Source organism: Dicentrarchus labrax, unplaced genomic scaffold, assembly GCF_905237075.1.
Source record: "Dicentrarchus labrax unplaced genomic scaffold, dlabrax2021, whole genome shotgun sequence".
Lineage (NCBI taxonomy): Eukaryota > Metazoa > Chordata > Actinopteri > Moronidae > Dicentrarchus > Dicentrarchus labrax.
The window spans coordinates 1-12,346 of record NW_026136752.1 but is presented as its reverse complement, the minus strand read 5'-3'; the positions used below and the strand labels follow the sequence as shown (position 1 = coordinate 12,346).

The window sequence follows — 12,346 nt, the reverse complement described above, 5'->3', positions numbered from 1 at the left end:
GGGAGAACAGGGAACTGACGGCACTGGAAACACGGGCCCACTCACCAGAAACACTAGCTCAACCCCCAGAAAAAACCCAGGCCCCCAAGGGTGACACAACTGACATTGCGGACCCGAGAACACCCCAGGGGCCTCCCCCCTCCTCCTCCAGATGCCTCCCCCTCCTCCCTCCAGCTGCCTCCCGGGACCTCCTCGGTTTCTTTCAGCGGCAACCGAAGCCCCAGAGAGTCCCGAGGATAGTGCCTGGGGCACATTTACCTGCAAAAAAATTAAAACTTACCTGAAAATCCTCCTCTGGCGACGACAGCTGCTCCCACGGTGGCGGCTGTTCCGGTGCAGCTGGCCGCTCATGCGCCGGCGGCTGCTCCGGGGCGGCTGGCCGCTCTGGCGCTGGCGTCTGCTCCGTTGCAGCCGGCCTCTCCAGCGCCGGCTCAGTCTCCAGCGCCGACAGCCCTTCTGGCGCCTACGGCCTTTTAATCCTTGTGTGAACCACAGCCCAGACTCCATCACCTGCCTCTCAGCTCACGGAGATCTGGATGAGCCCCAGAAAGGTTCAATTCAATTTCAATTTTATTTGTATAGCGCCAATTCATAACAGAAGTTATCTCAGGACACTTTTCAAATAGAGCAGGTCTAGACCGAACTCTTTAACATTAATTACAGAGACCCAACAGTACCACCATGAGCAAGCACTTGGCGACAAGGGCAAGGGAAAAACTGCCTGTTAAAAGGCAGAAACCTAGGACAGATCCTTCGGCTCTAGGTGGGTGGTCGTCTGTCTCGACCAGTTGGGGTGAGAGAGAGAGAGAGAGAGAGAGCGACAGACAGACAGACAGGTGCACAGCAACAACAGTATTGGCAATGGCAGTCAAGCAGGACCATGGCAGGAGGCTCCACCAGGATCCATGAGAACCTGCGAGACGAGAAAGCACAAGAACTCCGGGGAAGAAGTGGAGTTAGTAACATGCATTAAAGGGACATGAATGAGTGCAGAAAGAGAGAGGAAGAGAGTAGCTCAGTGCACCATGGGAAATCCCCCGATAGTCTAGGCCTATAGCAGCATAACTAAGGGATGGTTCAGGACTCACCTGATCCAGCCCTAACTATAAGCTTTATCAAAGAGGAATGTCTTAAGCCTACTCTTGAATGTGGTGAGGGTGTCTGCCTCCCGAACCACAACTGGAAGCTGGTTCCACAGGAGAGGAGCTTGGTAACTGAAGGCTCTGGCTCCTGTTCTACTTTTAGAGACTATAGGAACCACAAGTAGCCCAGCATTCAGAGAACGTAGTGTTCTAGTGGGGTAATAGGGTACTATGAGCTCTTTAAGATATGAAGGGGCCTGACCATGAAGAGCTTTATAGGTGAGGAGGAGGATTTTAAATTCAATTCTACATTTTATAGGGAGCCAATGCAGAGTAGCTAGTACAGGAGAGATGTGATCTCTTTTTCTAGTTCCTGTCAGTACTCGTGCTGCAGCGTTCTGAATTAATTGGAGCGTTTTAATGGACTTATTGGGGCAACCTGATAATAAAGAGTTGCAGTAATCCAGCCTTGAAGTAACAAATGCATGGATTAGTTTTTCTGCATCTGTCTGTGATAGTATGTGTCTAATTTTTCTAATATTACGTAAATGAAAGAAGGCAGTCCTAGAGGTCTGCTTTATGTGGGAGTTAAATGACAAATCCTGATCAAAGATAACTCCAAGATTCCTGACAGTGGTGCTAGAGGCCAAGTTAATGCCATCTAGAGTGACTATATCTTTAGACAATGAGTCTCTAAGGTTTTTGGGGCCAAGAACAAGAATTTCGGTTTTTTCTGAGTTTAACATCAGAAAATTGCAGGTCATCCAGGATTTTATGTCCTTAAGACATGTTTGTAATTTAGATAATTGATTAATTTCATTGGGTTTGATTGATAGATATAACTGCGTATCATCTGCATAACAGTGAAAGTTAATGGAGTGATTCCTAATAATGTTGCCTAAAGGGAGCATATATAAAGTAAATAGTATTGGTCCAAGTACAGAACCTTGTGGAACTCCATGACTAACTTTAGTATTTATGGAGGATTCATCGTTAACATGTACAAACTGAGTACGATCTGATAAGTATGACTTAAACCAGGTTAGGGCAGTTCCTTTAATGCCAATTTGATGCTCAAGTCTCTGTAAAAGAATATCATGGTCAATGGTGTCAAATGCAGCACTAAGATCTAATAATACAAGTACAGAGACAAGTCCATTGTCAGAAGCAGTCAGAAGGTCATTATTAACTTTAACCAGAGCTGTCTCTGTGCTATGATGAACTCTAAATCCTGACTGAAAATCCTCAAATAAACTATTGTTATGTAGAAAGTCACACAACTCTTTGGCGACTACTTTCTCCAGAATCTTAGAGAGGAACGGGAGGTTAGAAATCGGTCTATAGTTGGCTAAAACCCCTGGGTCAAGAGTAGACTTTTTAAGAAGGGGGTTTAATTACAGCTACTTTAAAGGACTGTGGTACATATCCTGATAATAAAGAAAGATTAATCATATCCAGTAAAGAAGTGCCAATTAAGGGAACAACTTCTTTAAGCAGCCTAGTTGGGATCGGGTCTAACAGACAGGTTGATGGCTTCGATGAAGAAATGATTGAAGTTAACTGATGAAGATCGATAGCAGAAAAACAGTCTAAATATACATCTAAGTTTACATTGACAGAAGTCCCTGAACTTGGAGAGCCACTGATAACTGTTGATGGCAGTTGGTGATTAATTTTTTCTCTAATAGTAATAATTTTATTATAGAAGAAGCTCATGAAGTCATTGCTACTTAAGTTTATGGGGATATGTGGCTCGATAGAGCTGTGACTCTCTGTCAGCCTGGCTACAGTGCTGAAGAGGAACCTAGGGTTGTTCTTATTTTCTTCTATTAGTGCTGAGTAATAGGCTCCTCTGGCATTACGGAGGGCCTTTCTATAAATCTTAAGATCATCTTGCCAATTTGAGCGATATTCTGATAATTTGGAAGAGCGCCATTTCCTTTCAGATTTCCTAGCTATTTGCTTTAACTGGCGGGTTTGGTGGTTATACCAAGGTGCTAGTCTCCTATGTTTTAATAATTTCCTTTTTATAGGAGCGATAGAGTCTAATGTTGATCGTAGTGAGCCTGTAGCACTATCGACAAGATTATCAATTTCAGAGGGACTAAAGTTGTTATAGGACTCTGTTAAATTCAGACATGGCATTGAATTAAACACTGAAGGAATCTCCTCCTTAAATTTAGCTACAGCACTGTCAGATAAACATCTGCTGTAGGAAGTTTTGCCTAATGGCTTATAATCTAATAGTATGAATTCAAAAGTTACTAAATAATGGTCAGATAGGAAAGGATTATGTGGGAAGACTATTAAATGTTCAATATCAATGCCATATGATAGAACAAGGTCAAGAGTGTGATTAAAACAATGAGTTGGTTTATTTACACTCTGACAGAATCCAATTGAGTCTATTAATGATATAAATGCATTACTAAGGCTGTCATTGTCAACATCCACATGAATATTAAAATCACCTACAATAATTACTTTATCTGATTTAAGGACTAAGCTTGATAGAAACTCTGAAAATTCAGATATAAAATCAGAGTACGGTCCAGGAGCGCGGTACACTATAACAAATAGAACTGGCTGCAGTGTTTTCCAGTTTGGGTGAGAAAGACTAAGAACAAGGCTTTCAAATGAATTATAATTTAGTTTAGGTTTAGGGTCCATTAAAACGCTCGAATCATATATAGCTGCTACTCCACCTCCTCGGCCTGTGCCTCGAGGAATGTGAGTATTAATATGACTGGGGGGGTGGATTCATTTAGGCTAACATACTCCTCGTGGGACAACCAGGTCTCAGTAAGACAAAGTAAATCAATACCATAATCTGATATTAATTCATTCACTAGAACAGCTTTAGAGGACAGAGACCTGATATTTAACAGCCCACATTTCATTCTCTTATTTTGTGCTACTGAGGAGTTGGTTTTAATTTTTATTAGATTTTTATGTTGAACTCCTCTTGTTTTTATTTCTTTAAATAGTTTAGGTGGTCGGGGGGACAGACACAGTCTCTATGGGGTTTTGGGTGGGTGACTGTTCTAAAGAAAGCGCAGAGGAGTGTGTAAGACAGCAGCTCTGCTTCCTGGTCCTAACTCTGGACTGTCAGGTTTTAGAAATAAACTTCGCCATATTTCTAGATAAGAGAGCCGCTCCATCCAAAGTGGGATGGATGCCGTCTCTCCTAATCAGACCAGGTTTTCCCCAAAAAGGCTTCCAGTTATCAATGAAGCCCACATCGTTTGCTGGACACCACCTCGACAGCCAGCGGTGGAATGACGACATGCGGCTATACATGTCATCACTGGTCACATTGGGGAGGGGTCCAGAGAAAACTACGGTGTCCGACATTGTCTTAGCATAGTTACACACCGACTCCACATTAATCTTAGTGACCTCCGATTGGCGTAAACGGGTGTCGTTACCGCCGACGTGGATAACAATCTTACTGTATTTACGTTTATCTTTAGCCAGCAGTTTTAAATTTGATTCAATGTCGCCCGCTCTGGCCCCAGGGATGCATTTAACTATGGCCGCTGGCTTCGCTAACTTCACGTTTCTGACTATGGAGCTGCCAATAACCAGAGTTGGTTCCTCAGCGGGTGTATCGCTGAGTGGGGAAAATGTATTAGAAACGTGAAGCGGTTGGTGGTGACCTGTGGGCTTCGCCGTTCTAGTCTTCCTTCGCTCAGTCACCCAGCCTCCCTGTCTTCCCGGCTGCTCGGGAACTACCGGGGGATCTACAGAGCTAACAGAAGCTACCTTCGGTCGGACCGCACCGGCTACTGGGGGCTGGCTAACTATAGCGGCTAAAGATATCTCAGTGGTGCGGTGCCGTTCCTCTAACTCACTAAGCCTCGCCTCCAGCGCAGTAAATAAACTACATTTAATACAGGTACCATTATCTTTAAAGGAGGCAGAGGAATAACTGAACATCTGACACACTGAGCAGGACAGAGGAGAGGGAGAGGGAGAAGCCATAGCTAACTGCTAATGCTAATGAAACTAGAGTGTATGAAAAATTTTGAAAGTAGTGAAAAGTCCCTAAAAGAGGGAGAAACTCCAAGTGTTTAAGTAGAACTAGTCTACGTTTAAATGTTAAGCGGGTAAATAACCGCTGTAACGAGTAAAACTAATTTATATTTAGCGTTCACTGACAGAGCTACAGCACCAAACAGTGTACACAGAGCAGGAAGTAAACCGGAAGTGAGTCAGTACGCTTACCGTAGCACGTCCAATTAAGTGCCTTAAAAATAATTTCATTGTATATGGTGTATTTAAAAATAATTTCATTGTGTTATGGAGATTTTTTTAAGTTTATTTCATGTAAATATAACTGTATATAGTTTAAAATGAGTTCCGGAGTAATTAGACGAATGCCACGAACTTTTCGGAGGCCCGAAAAATAAAAATAAAAAAAAGGGGGGCGGAGTTTTGTGCATATATAAGGGAGGACAGACGGAGGGAGCTCATTTCTCCTTCGAACCTCGACCAGGCAACAGCTCCAGCTCACCTACAGGTAGAGAAGAGAGAGATTATTTGTGTGCTTAGCCTGAAGAAGACCTACTTACAGGTCGAAACGTTGCTTTTGTTTAGCACACCTTCCTTTGTTTTTTATTTGTGTTTATTAAAATAAATATATTTTTGGAAAGTTCTATTTTTACTCTCTTGTTTATTTTACTTCGGATTTTTTCCTTCCGGATATTTTGGAAGAGTTTTTTGTTATTTCAAAGACCACATTATGGACGGCTGGACGGAGGTACGCTACGGCAGACGCCGTCAGCGTGCCCGTCAGCCATTCCAGGACCGGAGTTACGGGAGGTCCGAGGGTTGGATGGACCGTGCACCCTCCTTCCCCTTCCGGGAGGGAGAAAGTCCCCTTCCTAACCCCCTAACCCTAACCCTAAATAAGAGGGTTAGGGTTAGGGTTAACTTTTAGATGTGACCAGGGTGAAAAATGAGGAACGCTTCACGAATTTGCGTGTCATCCTTGCGCCTCTGGGACAGCCTTCGTCTCTGTACCAGTGTTCCACATAAATGTGCCCGCCTACCGATTTCAGAGGGTACCATTGGCTCATGCTCAAATGGAACAGGCCAATGGGTGAAGGCCAGGTCAACCCCATTGGTCTGTTCCATTTGGGTGCTGTGCTGTGATTGGACAGCTCGCCGCATGTCCCGCCCACCCCCAAAGCCACAGCCACGGTCAGTGTCATTCATTCGGACTGAGCGGGTTTTGAGTGAGCGGACGCACGGACATACACATAACGTTATAATTTTAGACAAACTTTTTTGTTTGTAAAATTATGTGCTACAGCAAAAAGGCAGCTTATATATTATACAGTAATCAGTTAGCAGTGAAACAGCGAGCCAATGTAACGTTAGCGTAAGTTAGGACTGCCGCCGATGTCATTACCGATCCGTGAAATGTGTTTAAAATAATATTCCCATACTGGGTTTACTTGTTGAGACCTAGGATATTGTACTGCTATTGTGTGGAGTTGACATTTAAAGTTTAACTGTGCTTTAGATGCGTTAGGATATAAATCGCTATTAGCATGCTAAGCGTTGGAAATGAATGAGCATTTAGCCACTGCTGTGATGAGCTGACGATCTCTGGAAACGCTTTAAAAACGTGATGAGACAACTTGGCTCACTTCTTAAGACCCTTGGTATGCTGGTACAACGATGTGGAGTCAAAATTTGAAGTGTAAATATGGTTTAAATGTGTAAACAGACCAGCCGCGATTTTGCTAGCTAAAAACAAGGAGGAGAATGAGGTCATTTTAGTTACTACTTTTCTGAGGGCTGGCTCGACCCAGACACCGATGGAGCGGACAGGGGAAAGCCTGACCGCCCGCCATTACCCCCTGCCACAGCTCCACCACCTGTGTTTGATAAACACAAAACACAAACACAAAACAGGGTTCAGGCACAAACCCACACAATCAGGGAGAACAGGGAACTGACGGCACTGGAAACACGGGCCCACTCACCAGAAACACTAGCTCAACCCCCCAGAAAAAACCCAGGCCCCCAAGGGTGACACAACTGACATTGCGGACCCGAGAACACCCCAGGGGCCTCCCCCCCTCCTCCAGATGCCTCCCCCTCCTCCTCCAGCTGCCTCCCGGGACCTCCTCGGTTTCTTTCAGCGGCAACCGAAGCCCCAGAGAGTCCCGAGGATAGTGCCTGGGGCACATTTACCTGCAAAAAAAATTAAAACTTACCTGAAAATCCTCCTCTGGCGACGACAGCTGCTCCCACGGTGGCGGCTGTTCCGGTGCAGCTGGCCGCTCATGCGCCGGCGGCTGGCCGCTCTGGCGCTGGCGTCTGCTCCGTTGCAGCCGGCCTCTCCAGCGCCGGCTCAGTCTCCAGCGCCGACAGCCCTTCTGGCGCCTACGGCCTTTTAATCCTTGTGTGAACCACAGCCCAGACTCCATCACCTGCCTCTCAGCTCACGGAGATCTGGATGAGCCCCAGAAAGGTTCAATTCAATTTCAATTTTATTTGTATAGCGCCAATTCATAACAGAAGTTATCTCAGGACACTTTTCAAATAGAGCAGGTCTAGACCGAACTCTTTAACATTAATTACAGAGACCCAACAGTACCACCATGAGCAAGCACTTGGCGACAAGGGCAAGGAAAAACTGCCTGTTAAAAGGCAGAAACCTAGGACAGATCCTTCGGCTCTAGGTGGGTGGTCGTCTGTCTCGACCAGTTGGGGTGAGAGAGAGAGAGAGAGAGCGACAGACAGACAGACAGGTGCACAGCAACAACAGTATTGGCAATGGCAGTCAAGCAGGACCATGGCAGGAGGCTCCACCAGGATCCATGAGAACCTGCGAGACGAGAAAGCACAAGAACTCCGGGGAAGAAGTGGAGTTAGTAACATGCATTAAAGGGACATGAATGAGTGCAGAAAGAGAGAGGAAGAGAGTAGCTCAGTGCACCATGGGAAATCCCCCGATAGTCTAGGCCTATAGCAGCATAACTAAGGGGATGGTTCAGGACTCACCTGATCCAGCCCTAACTATAAGCTTTATCAAAGAGGAATGTCTTAAGCCTACTCTTGAATGTGGTGAGGGTGTCTGCCTCCCGAACCACAACTGGAAGCTGGTTCCACAGGAGAGGAGCTTGGTAACTGAAGGCTCTGGCTCCTGTTCTACTTTTAGAGACTATAGGAACCACAAGTAGCCCAGCATTCAGAGAACGTAGTGTTCTAGTGGGGTAATAGGGTACTATGAGCTCTTTAAGATATGAAGGGGCCTGACCATGAAGAGCTTTATAGGTGAGGAGGAGGATTTTAAATTCAATTCTACATTTTATAGGGAGCCAATGCAGAGTAGCTAGTACAGGAGAGATGTGATCTCTTTTTCTAGTTCCTGTCAGTACTCGTGCTGCAGCGTTCTGAATTAATTGGAGCGTTTTAATGGACTTATTGGGGCAACCTGATAATAAAGAGTTGCAGTAATCCAGCCTTGAAGTAACAAATGCATGGATTAGTTTTTCTGCATCTGTCTGTGATAGTATGTGTCTAATTTTTCTAATATTACGTAAATGAAAGAAGGCAGTCCTAGAGGTCTGCTTTATGTGGGAGTTAAATGACAAATCCTGATCAAAGATAACTCCAAGATTCCTGACAGTGGTGCTAGAGGCCAAGTTAATGCCATCTAGAGTGACTATATCTTTAGACAATGAGTCTCTAAGGTTTTTGGGGCCAAGAACAAGAATTTCGTTTTTTTTTTAGTTTAACATCAGAAAATTGCAGGTCATCCAGGATTTTTTGTCCTCAAGACATGTTTGTAATTTAGATAATTGATTAATTTCATTGGGTTTGATTGATAGATATAACTGCGTATCATCTGCATAACAGTGAAAGTTAATGGAGTGATTCCTAATAATGTTGCCTAAAGGGAGCATATATAAAGTAAATAGTATTGGTCCAAGTACAGAACCTTGTGGAACTCCATGACTAACTTTAGTATTTATGGAGGATTCATCGTTAACATGTACAAACTGAGAACGATCTGATAAGTATGACTTAAACCAGGTTAGGGCAGTTCCTTTAATGCCAATTTGATGCTCAAGTCTCTGTAAAAGAATATCATGGTCAATGGTGTCAAATGCAGCACTAAGATCTAATAATACAAGTACAGAGACAAGTCCATTGTCAGAAGCAGTCAGAAGGTCATTATTAACTTTAACCAGAGCTGTCTCTGTGCTATGATGAACTCTAAATCCTGACTGAAAATCCTCAAATAAACTATTGTTATGTAGAAAGTCACACAACTCTTTGGCGACTACTTTCTCCAGAATCTTAGAGAGGAACGGGAGGTTAGAAATCGGTCTATAGTTGGCTAAAACCCCTGGGTCAAGAGTAGACTTTTTAAGAAGGGGTTTAATTACAGCTACTTTAAAGGACTGTGGTACATATCCTGATAATAAAGAAAGATTAATCATATCCAGTAAAGAAGTGCCAATTAAGGGAACAACTTCTTTAAGCAGCCTAGTTGGGATCGGGTCTAACAGACAGGTTGATGGCTTCGATGAAGAAATGATTGAAGTTAACTGATGAAGATCGATAGCAGAAAAACAGTCTAAATATACATCTAAGTTTACATTGACAGAAGTCCCTGAACTTGGAGAGCCACTGATAACTGTTGATGGCAGTTGGTGATTAAGTTTTTCTCTAATAGTAATAATTTTATTATAGAAGAAGCTCATGAAGTCATTGCTACTTAAGTTTATGGGGATATGTGGCTCGATAGAGCTGTGACTCTCTGTCAGCCTGGCTACAGTGCTGAAGAGGAACCTAGGGTTGTTCTTATTTTCTTCTATTAGTGCTGAGTAATAGGCTCCTCTGGCATTACGGAGGGCCTTTCTATAAATCTTAAGATCATCTTGCCAATTTGAGCGATATTCTGATAATTTGGAAGAGCGCCATTTCCTTTCAGATTTCCTAGCTATTTGCTTTAACTGGCGGGTTTGGTGGTTATACCAAGGTGCTAGTCTCCTATGTTTTAATAATTTCCTTTTTATAGGAGCGATAGAGTCTAATGTTGATCGTAGTGAGCCTGTAGCACTATCGACAAGATTATCAATTTCAGAGGGACTAAAGTTGTTATAGGACTCTGTTAAATTCAGACATGGCATTGAATTAAACACTGAAGGAATCTCCTCCTTAAATTTAGCTACAGCACTGTCAGATAGACATCTGCTGTAGGAAGTTGTGCCTAATGGCTTATAATCTAATAGTATGAATTCAAAAGTTACTAAATAATGGTCAGATAGGAAAGGATTATGTGGGAAGACTATTCAATGTTCAATATCAATGCCATATGATAAAACAAGGTCAAGAGTGTGATTAAAACAATGAGTTGGTTTATTTACACTCTGACAGAAGCCAATTGAGTCTATTAATGACATAAATGCATTACTAAGGCTGTCATTGTCAACATCCACATGAATATTAAAATCACCTACAATAATTACTTTATCTGATTTAAGGACTAAGCTTGATAGAAACTCTGAAAATTCAGATATAAAATCAGAGTACGGTCCAGGAGCGCGGTACACTATAACAAATAGAACTGGCTGCAGTGTTTTCCAGTTTGGGTGAGAAAGACTAAGAACAAGGCTTTCAAATGAATTATAATTTAGTTTAGGTTTAGGGTCCATTAAAACGCTCGAATCATATATAGCTGCTACTCCACCTCCTCGGCCTGTGCCTCGAGGAATGTGAGTATTAATATGACTGGGGGGTGGATTCATTTAGGCTAACATACTCCTCGTGGGACAACCAGGTCTCAGTAAGACAAAGTAAATCAATATCATAATCTGATATTAATTCATTCACTAGAACAGCTTTAGAGGACAGAGACCTGATATTTAACAGCCCACATTTCATTCTCTTATTTTGTGCTACTGAGGAGTTGGTTTTAATTTTTATTAGATTTTTATGTTGAACTCCTCTTGTTTTTATTTCTTTAAATAGTTTAGGTGGTCGGGGGACAGACACAGTCTCTATGGGGTTTTGGGTGGGTGACTGTTCTAAAGAAAGCGCAGAGGAGTGTGTAAGACAGCAGCTCTGCTTCCTGGTCCTAACTCTGGACTGTCAGGTTTTAGAGATAAACTTCGCCATATTTCTAGATAAGAGAGCCGCTCCATCCAAAGTGGGATGGATGCCGTCTCTCCTAATCAGACCAGGTTTTCCCCAAAAAAGGCTTCCAGTTATCAATGAAGCCCACATCGTTTGCTGGACACCACCTCGACAGCCAGCGGTGGAATGACGACATGCGGCTATACATGTCATCACTGGTCACATTGGGGAGGGGTCCAGAGAAAACTACGGTGTCCGACATTGTCTTAGCATAGTTACACACCGACTCCACATTAATCTTAGTGACCTCCGATTGGCGTAAACGGGTGTCGTTACCGCCGACGTGGATAACAATCTTACTGTATTTACGTTTATCTTTAGCCAGCAGTTTTAAATTTGATTCAATGTCGCCCGCTCTGGCCCCAGGGATACATTTAACTATGGCCGCTGGCTTCGCTAACTTCACGTTTCTGACTATGGAGCTGCCAATAACCAGAGTTGGTTCCTCAGCGGGTGTATCGCTGAGAGGGGAAAATGTATTAGAAACGTGAAGCGGTTGGTGGTGACCTGTGGGCTTCGCCGTTCTAGTCTTCCTTCGCTCAGTCACCCAGCCTCCCTGTCTTCCCAGCTGCTCGGGAACTACCGGGGGAACTACAGAGCTAACAGAAGCTACCTTCGGGTCGGACCGCACCGGCTACCGGGGGGCTGGCTAACTATAGCGGCTAAAGATATCTCCGTGGTGCGGTGCCGTTCCTCTAACTCACTAAGCCTCGCCTCCAGCGCAGTAAATAAACTACATTTAATACAGGTACCCTTATCTTTAAAGGAGGCAGAGGAATAACTGAACATCTGACACACTGAGCAGGACAGAGGAGAGGGAGAGGGAGAAGCCATAGCTAACTGCTAATGCTAATGAAACTAGAGTGTATGAAAAACTTTGAAAGTAGTGAAAAGTCCCTAATAGAGGGAGAAACTCCAAGTGTTTAAGTAGAACTAGTCTACGTTTAAATGTTAAGCGGGTAAATAACCGCTGTAACGAGTAAAACTAATTTATATTTAGCGTTCACTGACAGAGCTACAGCACCAAACAGTGTACACAGAGCAGGAAGTAAACCGGAAGTGAGTCAGTACGCTTACCGTAGCACGTCCAATCAATCCGC

The 12,346-nt window shown here is 43.6% G+C and overlaps 1 protein-coding gene across 2 annotated transcripts; it reads right to left on the bottom strand.

The window, feature by feature from the left end:
* Positions 1–2,398: 2,398 nt before the first annotated feature.
* On the bottom strand, positions 2,399–10,891 carry LOC127359641 (uncharacterized). 2 transcript variants are annotated; one of them, XM_051393616.1, is made up of 2 exons: positions 10,439–10,891; positions 2,399–3,425 (listed from the first exon to the last, which is right to left on the bottom strand). In XM_051393616.1, the coding sequence occupies exons 1-2, from the start codon at positions 10,856–10,858 to the stop codon at positions 2,460–2,462; spliced, it is 1,386 nt and encodes a 461-aa protein (XP_051249576.1). In that variant the 5' UTR covers positions 10,859–10,891; the 3' UTR covers positions 2,399–2,459. The 2 variants fall into 2 exon arrangements, with proteins under 2 accessions (XP_051249576.1, XP_051249577.1); XM_051393617.1 differs by lacking the exon at positions 10,439–10,891 and having other exon boundaries at positions 2,399–3,752.
* Between the last annotated feature and the right edge of the window lie 1,455 nt (positions 10,892–12,346).

Coding starts and splice junctions, on each gene's coding strand:
- LOC127359641 (XM_051393616.1), bottom strand. CDS start 10,858: ATGAATCCACCCCCCAGTCATATTAATACTCACATTCCTCGAGGCACA. Junction 3,426..10,438: donor GTTTTAATCACACTCTTGAC/CTTGTTTTATCA, acceptor CACACTCTTGAC/CTTGTTCTATCATATGGCAT.